At 44.1% G+C, this 19291-nt stretch overlaps 1 protein-coding gene across 7 annotated transcripts in view; it reads right to left on the reverse strand.

The window, feature by feature from the left end:
• ITPR2 (inositol 1,4,5-trisphosphate receptor type 2) overlaps positions 1-19291 on the reverse strand; it is a 322485-nt gene that overhangs the window by 269612 nt on the left and 33582 nt on the right. For 6 of the 7 annotated variants that reach the window (XR_014555821.1, XM_083701231.1, XM_083701230.1 and 3 more), the window contains exons 3-9: positions 18295-18410; positions 17327-17413; positions 14100-14258; positions 10081-10179; positions 9026-9109; positions 7929-8075; positions 7709-7804 (exon numbers count right to left, since the gene is read on the reverse strand). Coding sequence is in view for 6 of the 7 variants with exons in the window: in XM_083701231.1 (XP_083557357.1) it covers positions 7709-7804; positions 7929-8075; positions 9026-9109; positions 10081-10179; positions 14100-14258; positions 17327-17413; positions 18295-18410 (788 nt within the window). In the remaining variant the exon portion in view is untranslated. Of the gene's footprint in view, positions 1-7708; positions 7805-7928; positions 8076-9025; positions 9110-10080; positions 10180-12754; positions 12805-14099; positions 14259-17326; positions 17414-18294; positions 18411-19291 lie in introns of those variants that run through there. The other variant, XM_083701233.1, reaches the window with a different exon arrangement.

The following is a 19291-nucleotide window of genomic DNA, read 5'->3' on the forward strand; positions in this document are numbered from 1 at the left end:
TTCCCTTTAACTAGAGGGGCCTTGGTCTGAAAGAGAAAGTCACTTCCTATATCCATAAGCAAGTGTGTTCTCAGCATTACTTAGCATGTATTAGTTATGCCTTAACTGTTCAGGAAGAAAAAGTTTGTATTCTTGCTTTGAAAACAAACATCACTGGACCAAAGGAATTTTAATTAGGAATTTTAATTTTGTGGGCAGAACGCAAAAGCCTAAAGCTGGCCTATGTTGCTCTAGCGTGCTATGAAAACAGTTATGAAAACAGCTTGATTTAGGGTGATGTGAAAAGACAACATTTTTTTACTTCTTATAATTTGTTGTTGAATTTTTACTCCCATGGAGTGGTACTTGTGAAATTTCCTATCTCAGAGGCCAACGTATCTCAATCAGTCAACCATTTGCTGTTCTACCTCAAGATGTCCTGGGCCAGTCCTGTTGGTAAGCATATCAATTTTCTGATCCAACACAATGAAATTCTTCATCTCCCCTTCTCCCTCAGAGAGGTACTCCCAGGGAACTCTGGGAAATGTAGCACTGTGAAGGGAGAGACTCTCAGTGCCCTACAGTTCCCAGGATTCTTTAGGGAAGATGACTATTTAAAGCTGTATGGTACTGTTTTAAATGTATAGTGCAGAAGGGGCCTAAGATGTCGCTTTCCCAAAAACTTTTGGGAAATGATTTATAATGAATTGAAGAAAGTATTGAAATATACATTTGTAAAGAAACCAGAAGTGTTTTTACTAGGAATAATAGGTAATGAGATAGATAAGAAAGATAGGAAGATATTTTTATATGCAGTGTCAGCAGCAAGAACTTTGAAAGCAGCCCAGCAGCCCAGAAGTGGATCAAGAAGAGTTACCTACGATTGAAGAATGGAGAATGAAAATGATGGATTATGTGGAACTCGATAGACTAACAGGAAGGATCCGGAACCGACGTGATCAAAGATTTACAGAAGATTGGATGAAATTTATTGAATATATGCAAAAATTAAGGGATAATCAGATAACGTTTGTAAGTTTTAAGGAAGCTCTGTGAAGAGAAAAGGTAGGAATATTGTTAGATTGTAAAAAAATTAATTAATAATTTGGTGGTGTAATTTAAATTTAAGAAATGTGGAGAAAGTAAGTACTAGGAAGGTTTTTCAGGCGGGAGGAGGGAAGTCAGTAAGGAGGAATTTGGATGTAAAAAAGATGTTTTGGATGTATAATTTGTTATGGAAAAAGAATAAAAAATATATTTAAAAAAATAGAAATCAAATTTCAGCACTGAAAATAAACTTTTTTGAAATGCTTCTGCTACCATATCTGCTTCAGTCCTTGTGTCTCATTCTCACACAAACCTTAAATACTCCACAGTACAGTGGTACCTCGGGTTACATACGCTTCAGGTTACATACGCTTCAGGTTACAGACTCTGCTAACCCAGAAATAGTGCTTCAGGTTAAGAACTTTGCTTCAGGATGAGAACAGAAATCGTGCTCCAGCGGCACGCCAGCAGCGGGAGGCCCCATTAGCTAAAGTGGTGCTTCAGGTTAAGAACAATTTCAGGTTAAGTACAGACCTCCAGAACGAATTAAGTACTTAACCCGAGGTACCACTGTACTGTATTACAAATACTTCACTGCTTTATGTAAGGAGTAAGTGTACACTGCCACCTAGTGGCATGCTTTTCTTTTTCATGATACAAAACAGCTTTAAATGTATAGTGGTAGTCTAGTTATGTGTTGCCAACCTTTTGGGCCCAGGGAAAACTGTTATGGGTAACATACACACGCTGCAATCAAGCATATATTGCAGCTTGTTGACTCCAACAGAGTGGTTCATTCTGGAAGGCACAGAAAAGACCTCTGCTGTTGCAGGTGCCCCCTTGGGCACTGTTTGGTGACCCCCTAGCTTAGATGATGGAATTTCCTGCCTGATGAGATTTACCCTGCCTCTTCATTTGCAAATGTTCGCCCCCAGGTGAAGAATCTTTCTGCTTAAGCAAGCACTTGGCTTTCATGCTGTTCAATTTTAGTCTCCAGGTAATGCTTTATATTGCCATGATAGGGGCAATAGCAGCAGCTGTGGTAAGGGCAGAGCCACCCAACCAGCATCAGCATCACTGCAGCCTATCTGGGCAGGAGAAGAGCAAGGAAATTGTAAGGTAAGGGTTTGTGCAGATGCACCAGTGGAATCAATCCAGTACTGGGCATCTACAGAGCCCTGACCTCACCAGCCCTCTGGTAAGCTGCAAGGAAGGTGTGTTAGGAAGGTAGCTCAGCAGCTGTGCCCCAGTGAAGGTCCCCACACCTGTTGCCTCCCCATGTACATTTCACAGCTCTTTCCCCAGTGTTCACATCAGCAGGGCTTCCATTTGTTACTGTCTGTATACACACATGGACCATTGATGCTGATAGGACAAGGATGTATTTACCCTATGCAAAGGTGTTCATACTTTAGCTAGAAGTGAATTAATAATGGAAATTGGCATGAAGCTGGTTTGAAAAACAACTCATCAAACAGTAGCATTTTATAATGCATCTGCATTATAAATGCATATATAATGCATTTCAACAATCCATGTGACTATGAAAAATCCAGCACTGCAAATGCAGTGAGAGCACAGTGAACAGGAGGGTGAAGAGAGCATTAGCGTGCACTCCTTGTACTGTTTGTATTTAAAATACTGCAAGTTGCCATGAGCATTCCTCTTGCAATGGAAACCGAGGGGTAAAATAAATAAGTAGATAAACCAACAAGTTTATCAAGTCAGCATGCCAGCTTTGAAATAAGTCTAGTAAAATAAAAGGGCAACCATTTCACAAGATTATACATATTTAGAAGCCCCAAGTAAACAATGAGGCCGAAATTGTATGCGTAAAGAGTAAGCAAGCATATCATCAGGTGGTATGTCACTTTGAATACTGGACAACATACAGCATCTTAGAATCTAAGGCCCTCATTTACAAAATCAAATGCCTTCTGCTGGTCAGGAACAGCGAGGGTTTGTACATTCGTGTGCATGCATTTGTTATAGCTTAAACCGCCATCTAGCTCAAAGAGGCTTTTATCAGTTGATAAAGAGAAATGAGGTTAGGTTTGGTCATGAGAAACACACAGCTGCATGGAAACAGGAAGCATCTGGAGTATTGTTCAAGCAGAGGGTGCACTGTTTTGTGACAAAAAGGGAGAAACTGGGAATTTCCCAAATGATGCCTGAGAATATACACTGGAGAAGAAATCACTTTGGTTCACATGTAAGGAAGGCCACATATGGTTATATTTCAGGAACACCTCATATTTCCAGTCTTTTCATTGGTTCTACACAGTGAATGACTACTATTATTATAAATAGTGAAATGGGGCTTATGTGTACCAGTTGTGCATGACAAAAGGCACAAATCCCTTTGAATAAAAGTAGTGGGAGTGATAATTTGAACAGCATTTGCAATATTGCTATATTAAAGGTAAAGGTAAAGGGACCCCTGACTGTTAGGTCCAGTCACAGACGACTCTGGGGTTGCGGCACTCCTCTCGCTTTACTGGCCGAGGGAGCTGGCGTACAGTTTCCTGGTCATGTGGCCAGCATGACTAAGCTGCTTCTGGCGAACCAGAGCTGCGCACGGAAACGCCATTTACCTTCCCGCCGGAGCAGTACTTATTGATCTACTTGCACTTTGATGTGCTTTCGAACTGCTAGGTTGGCAGGAGCAGGGACCGTCACCCCGTCATGGGGATTTGAACTGCCGACCTTCTAATCGGCAAGCCCTAGGCTCTGTGGTTTAGACCACATGAGGTATTAAAAGGGTAAATGCAAGGAAGGTTCCTAATGCACACTGCTTTGCATTAAATTCATCTTAAATATATCCACAAGCAGGCTTTAAAATCTTACAGAGAATCTTGCGCTGCCCTTCCCTCGCTGAAGTTTGAACTGGCACCCCTGGAGCACTAAACCAAGGCAGCAGAGAATCAAGGCAGATGCCAAGAACAGCTACACAAATTTGTGGAAGCAAGGTTCTGATGCCAGCAAATCATCCCAACTCTGTAATTGCATCAAGCGTACCTCAAGAAAGGTGACAAAGAAGTGTGCTCTTGCCTTTCTGCTCAAGCGAGGAACTGACATTCATGCTTCATTCAAAGTAGTTTTTGCCAGAGGCTGCTTGCCTGGTGAGGTGGAGCCACAACTCTAGTTTCCTAGTAGGAAAGTTGCTGCTGCTTACCAACTGGGGCAAGGCAGTGGGGAGGTCAACACAATACAGTACAAGTGCACTGATGGGAGCATTGGACTGGCTCCACTGGTGCAACAATGCCACATTGACCTTTCCACTGTTTTGCCTTCTCCCTCCTGGAAAGACAGAGCAAAACACTGCTATCAGGGTGAGCCACTTCTGGTTTCTTTTTTCTTTTCTTTTTTAAAGGCTCTGAACACAGGACTTATTTTAAACATTTTATGGTTTGGAGGAGGTTTTTTAATGCATTGTTATTTCTCTCACAATCTTTTCCTCACCATCTTCCCTGTCTCATTTTACCCATTCTCTCCCCTTTGCTGAAAAGAGGGAAAGAAGCAAAATGCATCAGTGCTGCTGGTGTGACCAGCCTTAGGTTGAACAGTCAATCTGCCTTCAGCCAGCAGGTCATGATCCTCAGCCTACCGTATTTTTCGCACGATTGGACGCAGCGGACCATAGGACGCACCTAGTTTTTTGGGGGGGAAATAAAGGGGGAAAAATTTCCCTTTATTTCCCCCCCAAAAGCAGGTCAGGGAAACCGAACCAGGTCGAGGAACAGCGGGATAGTGGCGCTGCGCCTCCCTGCTGTCCCCCGAGCTTGTGGGGCTGGCTGATGTCTGCCTGGTGCATGGGGCGCTCTGCTTCAGCGGGCCCCACCCGCCAGGCAGCAGGCTGCTATCCGCAGCGTGGGGAGCCCTGTGGGGAACTCCTGCAGGGCTCCCCACTCTGCGGATGTCTGCCTGGCGCGAGGGGCGCTCTGCTTCAGGGCACCCCACCCGCCAGGCAGCAGGCTGCTATCCGCAGCGTGGGGAGCCCTGTGGGGAACTCCTGCAGGGCTCCCCACTCTGCGGATGTCTGCCTGGCGCGAGGGGCGCTCTGCTTCAGGGCGCCCCACCCGCCAGGCAGCAGGCTGCTATCCGCAGCGTGGGGAGCCCTGTGGGGAACTCCTGCAGGGCTCCCCACTCTGCGGATGTCTGCCTGGCGTACGGGGCACTCTGCTTCAGGGCGCCCCACCCGCCAGGCAGCAGGCAGCTATCCGCAGCGTGGGGAGCCCTGCGGGGAACTCCTGCAAGGCTCCCCACGCTGCCAATGTGTTCCCGAAGCGCCGGGAGCTCTGCTTTCAGGGCGCCCGACGCTCCGGGAAGCAGGCTGCTATCCGCAGCGTGGGGAGCCCTGCGGGGAACTCCTGCAGGGCTCCCCACACTCCGGATGTCTGCCTGGCGCGAGGGGCACTCTGCTTCAGGGCGCCCCACCCGCCAGGCAGCAGGCTGCTATCCGCAGCGTAGGGAGCCCTGCGGGGAACTCCTGCAAGGCTCCCCACGCTGCGGATGTGTTCCCGAAGCGCCAGGCGCTCTGCTTTCAGGGCGCCCAACGCTCCGGGAAGCAGGCTGCTATCCGCAGCCTAGACATCCCTGTGGGACCTCCCACAGGGCTGCCTAGGCTGCGGATGTGTTCCCGAAGCACCGGGCGCTCTGCTTTCAGGGCGCCCGACACTCCGGGAAGCAGGCTGCTATCCGCAGCCTAATCACAGCTAGCGGAGCGCTAATCCCGAAGCTTGGGGTGTGCGGAGCTCAGCGCGCCACAAGCTTCTGGGTGCCGGCAAGGTCTAGACGGCTAGCGGAGACCTTCCCGGCACCCAGAAGCTTGGGGCGCGCTGAGCTCCGCACGCCCCAAGCTTCGGGATTAATGCAGCGCTCCGCTAGCCATGGGAGAGCAGGAATCTCATCAGGCAGGAAATTCTTTCCTGTTCTTTCCTGTTCTTTCCTGGTCTGGTCTGGTTTTGTTTTGTTCCAGTACTATGTCCCCACTATGGAAGGACGTGTGGATGCAGAATTGGCCTCCACAGTCACTTACGGACTCACTGTTAAGATTGTCATGGAAGACAATCTTACTCAGTTATGAATGATCGCCAAAGAAGAAGAAAGATAATTCACAATCTAACCTTAAGCCAAACATAAAAGGCTTTCCTCTACACTGGGACTTGCCTGACTTATTTACATTGCAGTTTTTCTAGATATCCCCAGTCCCCAAATGATTTGATAAGACAAATAGATGTCTTATCTTGGCACATTTTCCTGGTTAAGAGTTGGGCACAAGACACAAAAGTGAAAGAGATCAATCTAACAAAAGGTTTAGATGTAAGTGAAGAACAGGGAGGGGGGGAGCTACTAAGGACACCTACTTGGGATTCATCAAAAAGCAACATTTTTACTTCAGAATATATGTGCCCACAATAGTCCTACCTGAAAGTGAGGGACATTTTAATTCTGCAGCACTGTAAGGATGTACAATGCTCTATTAGCATACCGGGGGGGGGGGGCAGAGAGCAGGCACCCTACCGGGATCACACTGCCAGGGACGGTATGCTCCCCCCGCACTCCTCTTCCTCCACCAGTGCATACAGGGAGAAGGTGCAGTTGGGGGGTGCAGAGTAAGGCCTCAAAGGTTGAAGACTGTAGGACACTGTAGCATACTAGAAGCAACATTGAAGAGGGACATGACTGCAAGGCGAGTAATTGATAAGCCAAGTGAACTCCCTGAAGAGAGAGAGAGAACTATAAGGGGCTCTGTAACTAAAAGGCCGAACAAACATAATACTTGGTAAGTGATGAGAGTTCTGGACTTTTTCCTGGAGGAATCAAGGAATTACCAGAAGCCACACACACACACACACACACACACACACACACACACACACACACACCGTGAATATGAGGGTTTAGGTGTTCTCAGGGTACATTGAGCCTAAAACTAAACCATCATACTGAAGGGAAAGCAGCAAGCAATCTCACAGAAGCAATCTCATAGAATTGTAGAAGTGGAAAGAACCCTGATGTCCACCCCCTGCAATCCAGGAATCTGCAGCTGTCCCATACGGGGATGAAACCTGCAATCTTGGTGTTATCAGCACCACACTCTAACCAACTGAGCTATCCATTCTGTCACTTTCTCCTATGTGATCCTGATCCTCAAACCATCCTTTGATAACTCATGAAATGCACCATGACAATGGAGTTGATGTTTGTATAGCTGTGGCATTTCTCCACAGTTCCCCCTCCACATAAGAAGTGGGGAGAAGAGCCACCATGTCCTCCTGAGGCACTTTCAAGGTTAGACGTTTGCAGCTGAAGAAGCAGGATAGTCTCACTCTCTTCACAGAGTCGCACCCAGGTGGCAGAGCTGCCCTTCAGAAACCAAGCTGCATGGCTGCCTCAGTCACTCAATGGGTTGCTTAGAAGAGGGGCTCCCTGGATAACTAAGGGTGGCAGTAACCATGAAGAAACTTCCCAACAACAACATGGTTATTTCCAGTCTAAATCAGGCAGACAGCTCATTACACAGGTGTGCCTGTGCAGTCTGGCTTTCCAGCAGCATCTATGCTCTCAGAACAACATACAACCTGGCGCAGTGACAATTCCAAAAGAGCAAAGGCTCTGCCCTGTTTAGTCAACCCCAGTTATTCATCCTCTACCACATTCAACTGTCTGTGCCTCTTACCTCTGCAGCCAAGTAGTTTCCAGTCGCTAGATGTTTAAATCTGAATAGGCTGTTCCATTGCCCTGCTCCTCCACGGCATGGATCATGATGCACCACCTGCAGAAGTAGTGCATGAGATCTATCACATAAAGAGAATGCTTGGACACTACCCTTTAGGAGGTAAATATTATGAACTCTCTGAATCCAAGCTAGGGAAAACATCAGAAGCATCACACAGTACCTCTATTTCCCACAGAGCTTTAGAACTAGTTGCAGAAGTGGCTGACTGACGCAGTGTTGTGCGAAGGAAGATATGTTGCTTCTTCTGATACTCATCACAGGTCAGAAACTTCTCCTGTTCCGCGTGGAACAATCTGACAACATCTCCCTGAAGAAACACAAACACAAAAGTGAAGCTTTGCCAAAGTTATCGTAGCAAGAATACTTCTCTGTTAGATTCAAGTGTCTATACAATTTATATAATGATCAAGGTGTCCATGATGTGTTTGAAACCAAGGTCTTCCCTTCATTATAGTCAAACATTATAGTTGGAGGGCAGCAACACAAGAACAGGCCTTTACTGCGGTGGCTCCTCCACTTGTGGAATGCTCTCCCCACAAAGGCTCACCTGGTGCCTTCATTACATATCTTTCGACACCAGGCAAAAATATTCTTCTACCAGGCCTTTGGCAATATATGCCATTTTAAACTGGTGGGGTGGAATTGCTTTTGTTTGTTACTATGTTGTATATTTTTGTCTTTTTACATTGAAACTGCCCTGTGATTCTGGGATGAAGGGCAGTTTAGAAATAATAACAATTCATTAAAGGGGGAAGAGGAGATGGATGCAGTTTGCTCGCACACTTTGCAATGAAACACAAGCAGCTTGCCTGGTGAAGCAGTGCTGCTGCTGTGTACCAGGAAAGAGAGGTTTGAGGTAGTTGAGAATTTGGGGTTGTGCCGATGCACTGGCGGAGCCAAATCCTGTTCTCACGGTCGTGTGCCCACATACCCCCAACTTCACTACCACCTTCTCCCTCCCTTTCCTACTACAAAGCAGCAACACTGCTAGTGGAAGGCTATTGTTGCAGCTCTGTACCAGTAGGTTAGCTGCTCATGCAACGAAATCATCACTCTTCATGGCTAATGAACAAAAGAAAACAATGGATAATATGGAACAGGTGCATTTTTATTCTATTTAAAACCAATTTCAAACTACATGATTTGTGGCCTCTTGCTCATGTACAAAAAGCAAGCAAGCAAACAAACAAACAAACAAACAAACAAACCCAATATTACCATTTCAAAAATATCAATATTTTTCTCATTCATACTTACACCTTTGAGTACATCTTCTCTGTAGCAACTGTATTTCATGAATAAGGTTATCTTCCAGCTGGTATTGCAGTTGACCGCATTTACCTGTAGTCAAATGCACAGATAACAACTATAGGTTATGTTGCAGAAGGCCCAGACACTAATGCTTCTGGAGCATTACAATCTGACAAGGCTCATGCTTGCCAACGTCTACTATGATAGCTATTGTTTTCAAGACAATTTCAATTATATTATGCCACTGACACCCCACCGCCCCAAAAAAATCTGGAATTAAACAATTATCTGTAAATACATGAAACTTTGTTGGCATGACCACTTGTCTAGGCTGCTGTTAAAAAGGAAAAGGAAAAAGTAATAGTCAAGCTCACAGAGGATAAGAGAACATGGTCTGGAGGCACATTATTCAGGAACCTGGTTGAAGCTAAGGAGGTTTGCATGTGATCAGTATCTAGATGAGAGATAACTGGGGAACTCCATGTATACTTCCCTGAGTTCCAGGATGAAAGGTTGGGGTGCAAAACACAATATGCAAATAAATAGGTAAGTATCAGATAGCTAATCAAAGTCTCAACATGTAAAGGCAGTTTACCTTTGAATACCAATTGTTGAGAACAAACAATAGGAGACGGCGGCCACCTAGACACTCCTGGGACAGAATGCACCTGGGGGGGGGGGGAATGCAGCCACTATCTCTATTACCTAGTAGGTCATACACTTTCATCTGATTTTTAGAATGCCAGTGCTCTGGTGCATGTTAAAAAGAAGAAAACATTCACCTCCTAACAGCATTAGTAAATAAAAACAGCACAGTGTTGTTGAGTGGCAGGAAGCAGCAATGGCATGCGAGAGGTGTAGTTACCATGGCCTCCTAAAATTTCCTCTTCTGTACAACTATTAAAGGTGCAGAATCTCTAACTTCTTTTGCATGGAGCGACTCTATGTCAGTTTCTTAATTCTGCCTATAGTTGCCACCAAGTTGTAGTTTCCTCTCAGTCTGCTACTGATCCCACACTCTAACTCTACATACCAGAACCACAGGCCTCTGTCAAACTCACCTCTTTGCACCCAGGGTTATCCAGAAGTTCTATGTTGCTGGCATGAAGAGGCTGCCCTGCATTGACCGGCATCAGTACAACTTTGTCCCCTACAACAATCTGGAGGATAGAAGTTGGAAAAGGAGTTATATATCGTAATTCAATATCCTTTCACACGGATGATTATTTTAGTTCCTTCTCCTCTTCCTCCTATTTAAAGTGAGACCCCATTCATAGGCTTGGTATAATAGCTAACTGCAGGGTGGCCAGATGCAAAACAGCGCAGACTTCCTGTACCTTTATCAAAAGGTTCCTGTATCTTTCTACAAAAGCTCAACTTGGCTGAAATTCCCTGTTAAAGGTACAGGAGCCCAGTCCTCCTTTGCCTCTGGCAGCCCTTAGATAAACTATGAAATCTCAGCTTTCAGTTTTTCAAATAAATAAATGTCCTGGGAATTTTAAGAAAGAGTGAGCAAGCTGTGGAACATGAAGGTCATCATGTTGGAAAGGTTATTAATTTGTTTTTTTCTGGAATGGGTGTTGCAAATTGAGTGGTTGGCTCTTTCTTTCTTTCCTTTAATTTATGAGTCACCTCCTATGAAACATCTAAAAACAACAATAAAAACATATCTAAAACAATCTCATTTAAAAAAAAAATGTATGTATGTATAAAAACAATTTCACATCCAAGTTTACGTAATACATCTGAACAAACTGAACAAAAAGTTAACAGTACAATCTAATATGTGCCGACACAGAAGTAAGGCCCACTGAGTTCAACAGGACTTACTCCTGGAGAAGCATATATAGAATTAATTTGGGAGAATATATTATCTCTGGAAATTAAAATAGCTAATATATTTTAAAAGTTTATAAATAAATGACAATCTGTTACTGTGAAAAATGGCCATATATTAAAATCATATAAGGATTAAAAACACACACACAAACTTCTAAGCGGAGTGGGGGTTCCTGCAAAGGCAACTTTTTACTAGTGTGATCCAGAACATTCCACATTATGACAACTACCCCCAGATTCTTAAGTCATTTTTGTGGGGGGGGGAGCACTACAGAAATACAATCACATTAAAATCAGTGGCAAAATTCTGTTGACTTCTAGTGATCTGGACTGCCTCTTTTACCACAGATTTCTGTGATTTCCTAACCAATCTCATTTGCCCAGGTTTTTCTCATTCATCACATTTTTAGACTGTTGCTTTGCTTTCAGGAGACATATGCTGCCTTTCAGGACTAACACTCCCAAGGTGCTCACAACATACGCTACAGTGAATTCTGTACATTTTAATAATTACACTCTAAAAATGTGTTAAATCTAGTCTGGCACTCATCTGCTCTATTTGTTTTGATTATATTGTTTCATTGCTTTTAAACCTTTATTGACTGATGTGAGACACTGTCAGCTGAAAAACAGAAAAATGAATGTCCAAAATAAGGTAAACAGATTGATAGTTCCATTGCTAGCTATATCCATTTGCTGGTATGGTATTATATACAATTGGTTCTTGGATACTTGGCCTCTCAAATTGCTTCCCACCTAAAAACAAAGAGATTATTTACATTGTATGAATTTCTATACGGGAAGACGAGAAATATCTTAAGATGCAGTGGAGTGAGATTTTACAAGATCTGATCTAATTACATACAGGTGATGGCAAAGTCCACAACAATTCAGTGTACAGTACATTCCATCATACAGAACAATTATACACACAAGCTAGAACCACAAAGTGACTGATATGAATGGTGAACACGATCCATGCTTTCTTTGCAACACATGCACAAATGTCTTTGCTCCTTAACCCATTTGCCAACATTTTGACAGAAAGCAAAATTCATAATTTATGTAGCTCCAGTAGAACTGGCATAAAGATGCAGATCAGCTGACTAAATTCTGGCAACTGGTTGGTTACAGCTTGAGGACGGTCAAATATTTTCAAGAATACTTATGTAGATGAGTGACACATTAGCTTTTATTAAATCATGGGGTCACTCAACAAACAATATTGAAGGCTCCTTGCTTCCTAGTACTTTGACACTCACATTGTCCTGCAACTTTAATCTCTCTCTGGAGAGTTTCTGCTCTTTCTCCTCCTAGTTAAGCCATACAGCATGAGTGCCAGTAATTGGAGATGGAACACTCATTAGGGTAGAATCATTCAGTGCAGAGCTCAATGGACGCAAATGGAAGCTTATTCCAATGGGCAGCTAATTAATCACCTTGGATAAGGGTTATGTCATTCAAGCTGCATTACAAATAAGCCATTTGCTGTGGTTGTTCTGCCACTTTGGTACTAATGCAATTTGAAAGAAACAACTCTGAAGCACCTTTGTGGGTTAAAAAAAAGTTTGAACAGGCTGGCAACAAGGTTTGTAAGCAGGAAATTTCTAATTTTCTCTTGCACTCAAGGGAGAATGCCGCACTGTTCATTTATTAGACAAATTATTTATTGAGCTCTTTGCGGGCAATTACTGTGAACAATTTTTCTTTAGTTAGAATGACACAAGTTCCCTTAACTGTTTGCAAGTTTTATTCCACCTAAACCCCTTAGGACCTACAGAGTGAGAGATTACAAAGACATCACCGAGCAGGATAAGGAAAGGGTTTAGGAGAAGGCACCAAGCAAACATAGGAAGGCAATCATCATTGTGGCAAGGTCAGAAGTCCTCACCATACCTGCAAAGCTCTATAAAGCCTCAAGAAGGGATGGCATCTTGTTGTCTTTTCTAGAAGACTATTATGTTACAATATTTGACCAGTTAATTGCCAACCCTAAGTAAAGTCAGAAATACTGGTTTGGAGTCACTATTTTTTCCTGGCATTTTTTTAAACAAAGATAGAAATAAACACGTATTATTTGTTATATATATTTTAAAGCCAGAACATCTCCAATAAGAATGTGATGCCCTTTTTTATTTAATGCAAAGTGTCCTTGCATGCCATGCTGCAGAAAAACATTACTTACAGCCATGTAAGGTCAGAGAAAACAAACCTGCAGAATTGAATCAATAATTTAAAATTCACTGAAAGTAGAAATCAAGCATAATAATATTTTTTATTAAAAAAAACCACTTCCATGTTAGTGAAATAATTGGTTCCATGTCTGAAGTCAGTAACTACTAACCCTGTGACTGAATCTAGCCAGGGGTGGCTGCTATCTGGCCACAAAGGGCTTTTCCTTTCCTCACCCATTACCACTGCTGTTGCCTAAAGACAGTATTTTCAGGGGTGGCACCACAGCCACAGAATGGCTTCCCAGAAAGGTCTGCCTAGTGTCTACTCTGTGGTTTTATCCACAGCAGGTGATGAGGTCTTTATTTTCTCAGGTGTTTTAGCAACATTTTAGTGCTTCTTAGATCTTTTCACTGCTGCTAACCATCACTAGTTTTACATTGTGTCGTTTTATTTTGCTGTAGATCTGGTGCATTGTTCGATTTTATGACTTCAACCATTACTGTAAGCCACCCAGAGCTCTATGGCCATTGGGCAGTACAGAACCTAGCAAGTAAATAAATACACTTAGGACAAGTTAAAGGGGAACTGTAGATGGCAAGAGGGCTGGTTACCTAGCAAATGAAACAATGGCTGTGCTCTCCCTCAACTTTCAGAGGCAGCATGCCTTAATATTCCAGTTGCTGGGCATCACAAGCAAGGGAAGTACTGTTGCACTCATGACCTCCTTGCAACTTCTCAAAGGCATCTGGATGGGCTTTGTGAGAATAAAATGCTGCATGAGATAGGCCTGTGGTCTGATGCTGCAGAGCTCTTCAGGTGTTAATAGCCCATTAGGTCTCCCCTTCTTATTTGCTCAGTTCCCTTGAATATGATTTCTGTCCCAAACCACCTTTTAGAATAATATCCCAAGATGCACTGCATCAGGATTTAAGCACATTGCATTATGGAGCAGAGCAACAAGCGCTGCACAACAAGGGTCATACAAAGACATCTAGTCCTAGAAAGATGGGGAGGTGGTAACAGTGCCTATTCCAGCAATTCCCAGAAACATATTTCATTCCCTTACATTGTCACCTTCACTCCTCAGTTTCCAAAAGGGCTGGATGTAAAACCAGGACCCCTCATTCCCAGCAGCATCCAGAGAGACCCGCATAGCATTCTTCTCCAATAGGGCTGGCAATCTCTTATTCACTGTAAGGTATTTGTTGCTTTTTATGTGAAGTAGCTGTAAATAATAATAAAACAAATGAATGTATACATGTGTTCTGGATGAAGACTTTGGCCACAACTCAACCCACAATGAGGCCTCCCTTACACCAAAGGATTAATGCTTGTTGTAGCCAGCCAAGACCCACACAGAGGGATTGTCAAACACCTGGCTGGCAACAGTGCAAGCATTCAGCTCAGGAGGTCACAAGATATGTAGGCCAGATTTATAGCTGTGATATCACAGTTAGTAGGGCAAACATATTTTTTGAGAGAAATTAAACTTACACATGAAATTACTTCTGACAGTCTGAAAAAACACAATGTTTTAACATATTTCAAGTGGGTTTAACAACCTGCTCATTGGCAAATCATTGTAACTGGGAATAATTTCAATTATCAAAACATCAGCTCAAAACAATCCAACATGGGAGCATGGCTGAAGGCAACATGTTATTCAGCAATCATAAAACAAGATGTTAATTAGGTGGTTAAGTGTAGGACTGAATTCCCTCCTGACTTTTTTTTGTCTGGTTAACCATCTCTAGGGGTAGCCAACATGATGCCCTGCAGACATTGTTGGGAGCAAACTCCCACCATCCCTGTGTTGTTTTTCTTTATCTTAAAGTGGTGCATGCTCTAGTTATCTCCCGCTTGAACTACTGCAATGCGCTCTATGTGGGGCTACCTTTGAAGGTGACCCAGAAACTGCAATTAATCCAATATGACAGCTAGACTGGTGACTGGGAGTGGCCACCAAGAAAGACCATATAACATGGGTCTTGAAAGACCTACATTGGCTCCCAGTACGTTTCCGAGCAGAATTCAAAGTGTTGGTGCTGATCTTTAAAGCCCTAAACAGCCTCAGTCCTGTATACCTGAAGGAGCGTCTCCACCTCCATCATTCAGCCCAGACACTGAGATCCAGCAACAAGGGCCTTCTGGCTGTTCCCTCATTGCAAGAAGTGAGGTTACGGGGAACCAGACAGAGGGCCTTCTCGGTAGTGGCACCCGCCCTGTGGAACACCCTCCCATCAGATGTCAAGGAAATAAGCAGCTATCCTATTTTTAAAAGACATCTGAAGGCAGGCCTGTTTAGGGAAGTTTTTAATATTTAATGCTGTGTTGTTTTTAACACTTGATTGGGAGCCGCCCAGAGTGCCTGGGGAAACTCAGCCAGATGGGCGGGGTATAAATAAATAAATTATTATTATTATTATTATTATTATTATTATGCTACTCAGGAACCAGGTTGGTTTCAGAGTGTATGTCTGCAGGTTGACCTACTTAGCTGCACACCTGTGGTCTCTTGACTTTTTGCCTAATTAAAAGGGGAGTTATCGTATTTTTCGTTCTATAGGATGCACTTTTTCCCCTTCAAAAATGAAGGGGAAATGTGTGTGCGTCCTATGGAGCGAAGACGCCATAGCCCCGTGATCCTCTCCCGGCTGGAGAGGTGACACGCAGCTATGGCAGGAGCCTCTTTAGCCGCGCGCCACCTCTCCAGCCGGGAGAGCGCGCACGGGGCTAAAGAAGCCCGTGACCCTCTCCCGGCTGGAGAGGTGACGTGCGTCTATGGCAGCAGCCTCTCCGCTGTGCGCCTTTCTGCTGCTCCCCGACCTGCTCTTTAGAGCAGGTCAAAAGGAACCTGAAGCCTGGAGAGCGAGAGGGGTCGGTGCGCATCAACCCCTCTCGGTCTCCAGGCTTCCAAAGTAGCCGCCTGAACGCACCTTAAACGGCACCTTGTTTTAGAGGGGGGAAATTCTCCCCCTCTCTGTGCAGCGCCTCCTGCCGCTTCGCTGAAGGGGCGCTGGGCAGAGAGGGGGAGATTTTTTTTTTCTTGTTCTCCCCCCTCTAAAACAGGGTGCGTCCTATTGTCTGGTGCGCCCTATGGTGCGAAAAATACGGTACTTAATGCACCAGGTGCAGAAGGGGATGTGATAGGATAATTGGTTAATTGAAACTGTATTTAATTTGATCAAATGTCTTGTAAGCTGCTGGTGAGGAGGAGTGATGGCTTGCAGTGTTTCGCTATTATGTTTTTGAAAATAAAACTAAGGAAAGATACTGCGGACAGCTTTTTATTTCTACGATCCATTCACTGTACACACTCTGTGTTGATGAAGAAATTCAGCACCCTGATCATTGGCTGAGACTGACGCGAGTCCCACAACAACTGCAGGGCACCATGTTGGCTACCCCGTACCACTCTATCTACTGCCAAATGACCATAATTTATGACTCCTTCCAAATTCTTCTGATTTTCAGTTTTGACATGCCCAATTTCCACCATATCTTCCTTTTTCATTTGTTTCTTATGGTGACCAAGTGCAAAGGAATATGAGCCTCCTTTGCCTCTAATCATGTGTATTATTTATATAATGCCATAAATGTTGTTCTACTAAGTCAGGCTTCCTCAAACTTGGCCCTCCAGATGTTTTTGGCCTACAACTCCCATTATCCCTAGCTAGCAGGACCAGCGGTCAAGGATGATGGGAATTGTAGTCTAAGTGTACTAAGTGATATAACAAAGAGAAAGGTCCCCTGTAAGCCCAGGTGCTTACAGTTTACATTTCTACACAAGATAAGCGATAAGGGAAGATGGGGTACAGAGGAGCAGGAGATGACACTGGGCTGGTGCAACTTGTCATGCTGCGGTGAGGAAAACAGTGCTTCCTGAAACAGTCTCCCCTGCACTGTCGTTAAAGGCAAAGGCAAAGAGCCCTGCCCTTAAAGGCAAAGGCAAAGAGCCCTGCCCTTAAAGGCAAAGGCAAAGAGCCCTGCCCTTTCTTCTTTGCCTCTAGGCCAGGCTTCCTCAACCTCAGCCCTTCAGATGTTGGGATTGTTGGGATCATGGGAGTTGTAGCCAAAAACATCTGGAGGGCTGAGGTTGAGGAAGCCTGCTCAAGGCTATGCTTACTGATTTCACACATCAAAAAAATCCGCTGTGGGGAACTCCCACTGCAGAGCTGATTGGTATGGCATGGAGGTATGTAATCTTTTCACACCATGCCATTTCTGATATATTTAAACTCCTGCTCACCTTGAGGTTTTGAGAAACTGACAGTCTAGTTTTCAAAGGCTCACCTGTATGACGTTGCTGTACTTCACAATTTCACCCAGCAGTTTCCTGTTCTCACATTCATTCTGTTTTTGTTCCAGTTCTGCAGCATGCTGCAAAATAGTCACAGTTTCTTGGAGTTTTTGTTTTGTTTTTGTAGTTTAAGTCACAAACTGTTACATGAACTCAACCTCTCAACCTTTAGCACTGGTGTGTGGGGGGATTTTTTTCAGACGGAGCACCAGATGGGTGGGGTATAAATAATAAAAGTATTCTTATTATTATTATTATTATTATTATTGGCAACCCTTCTGGGGGGCACATGCTAAAGGTGTGTGGAGTGGAAGGCAGAAGACTGGTAGGGCCAGATCCAAAGGTAGGGAGAACAACAGATAGAACTCTTACTTTTGGCCCCATCCATTTAAAGGACTGTGATACTACTTTAAACCATCATGGAATCCCCTAAAGCATATTGGGAACTGCAGTTTATAAGGGGCTGAGAGATACTTATTTTCCTCACAGAGCTACACTTCCCAGAGTTACCTGGAAAGAGAGATCAATTGTTGAACCACTCTGGGAATTGTAGCTCTTGGAGATGATGAAAGGCAAGGCAGTGGGTGGGGGGAGCTGGGATGGGGCAAACACATTGGCAGAGACAATCCCGCACTCCTACTTATATACTTGCACCAGACCAACCTCCCAGCCACCTCACCCATCTCCCTCCCAGTATGCAACAGCAACCCACCTGTCAGGGACTCTGGCACACCCAGTGAGCCACCTCTGGAAGTAAGAAGGGAGAGAGAATAGTCCTTAGATGAAACAAAACAGGGCAGTTTTGAGTCATCTAAATTTGCTGTTTCTCAGCCCAGTGGAATTACCAGCTGGGAGAAAGTAATTTGGGCTTAGCTGCTGAAGAACTAACAGCTGTGCATCATGGCACTAACAAACAGCTCATAAAAAGACAACAAAGACTGGGAGCTCAGGTGCCACTTACTTGCAGCTTCTTCAGCAAAGCGGCTTCCGTGTGGTTCCCTTGTTTTGCTTGCTTGGCTTTCCAGTATTGTTTCTGTGCAGAGTATCGGTTCATAGGACATACCTTAAAAAGGCAGTCTGAAGACAAGAAAACAAAATCACGTTTGTTTCTTATTTCCTTGCAGCAGTGAGCTACGAGATTCTGCATATGTTTTTGATTAGAAAAATTCTTCCAAATTCCAGTTGTGGGGAATCACAAGCAGGAGAGTGCTGTTGCACTCATGTCCTGCCTGTGGGTTTCAAACCAGCATTCTGCTTGGCTGCTGTGAGAACAGAAAGTGGTGCTAGATGTGCCTTTGGTGTGTTTGCATACAGAATGCCTTCAGTAGTGATTAACACAGCCAGGCTTCAGGTGCAGTAGACTTTAATAATAAGGCTTCTGAATTCGGCTCAAGACCACAATACCTCAAGGACCACCTGTTTCCATATGAATCTACCTGGACCTTGAGATCACCTTCTGAGGCCCTCCTTCGTGTGCCTCCTCCTTGAGAGGTTCAGGGGGTGGCAAAATGAGAGCGGGGCCTCCTCTGCAGTAGCTTCCTGTCTGTGGAATGCTCTCCCCAGGGAAGTTCACCTGGCGCCTTCACTATACACCTTTAGGCGCCAGGCAAAAATGTTCCTTTTCAGCCAGGTCTTGACTTGATCTACATCTTACACCCTTTCTAAAAATGCTGGGTCTTGGGGGGGTATTGGGTTGTTGGTTTTGTTTTTTGTTTTATGTATTTGATATTTTATGTGAACTGCCCTGAGACCTTCGGGTATAGAGTGGTATAGAAATTAAATAAATAAATAATAAATAATTCACTACTATACCTTTTTTGTTTTGGTCTCGTATTCACCAGGTGTGAAAAATAGTAAACAATAAAAGCTAATTTTCACAGATCTCTGCTCTTGGGCCACTCTAGAGCAAAAAAGCCAACAGCTCAATAAATTTAGTGCTTTTTCATCTAGTCAGTCCT

The sequence above is a fragment of the Podarcis gaigeae genome (assembly GCF_964106915.1).
Source record: "Podarcis gaigeae genome assembly, chromosome: 10".
NCBI classification, from domain to species: domain Eukaryota; kingdom Metazoa; phylum Chordata; class Lepidosauria; order Squamata; family Lacertidae; genus Podarcis; species Podarcis gaigeae.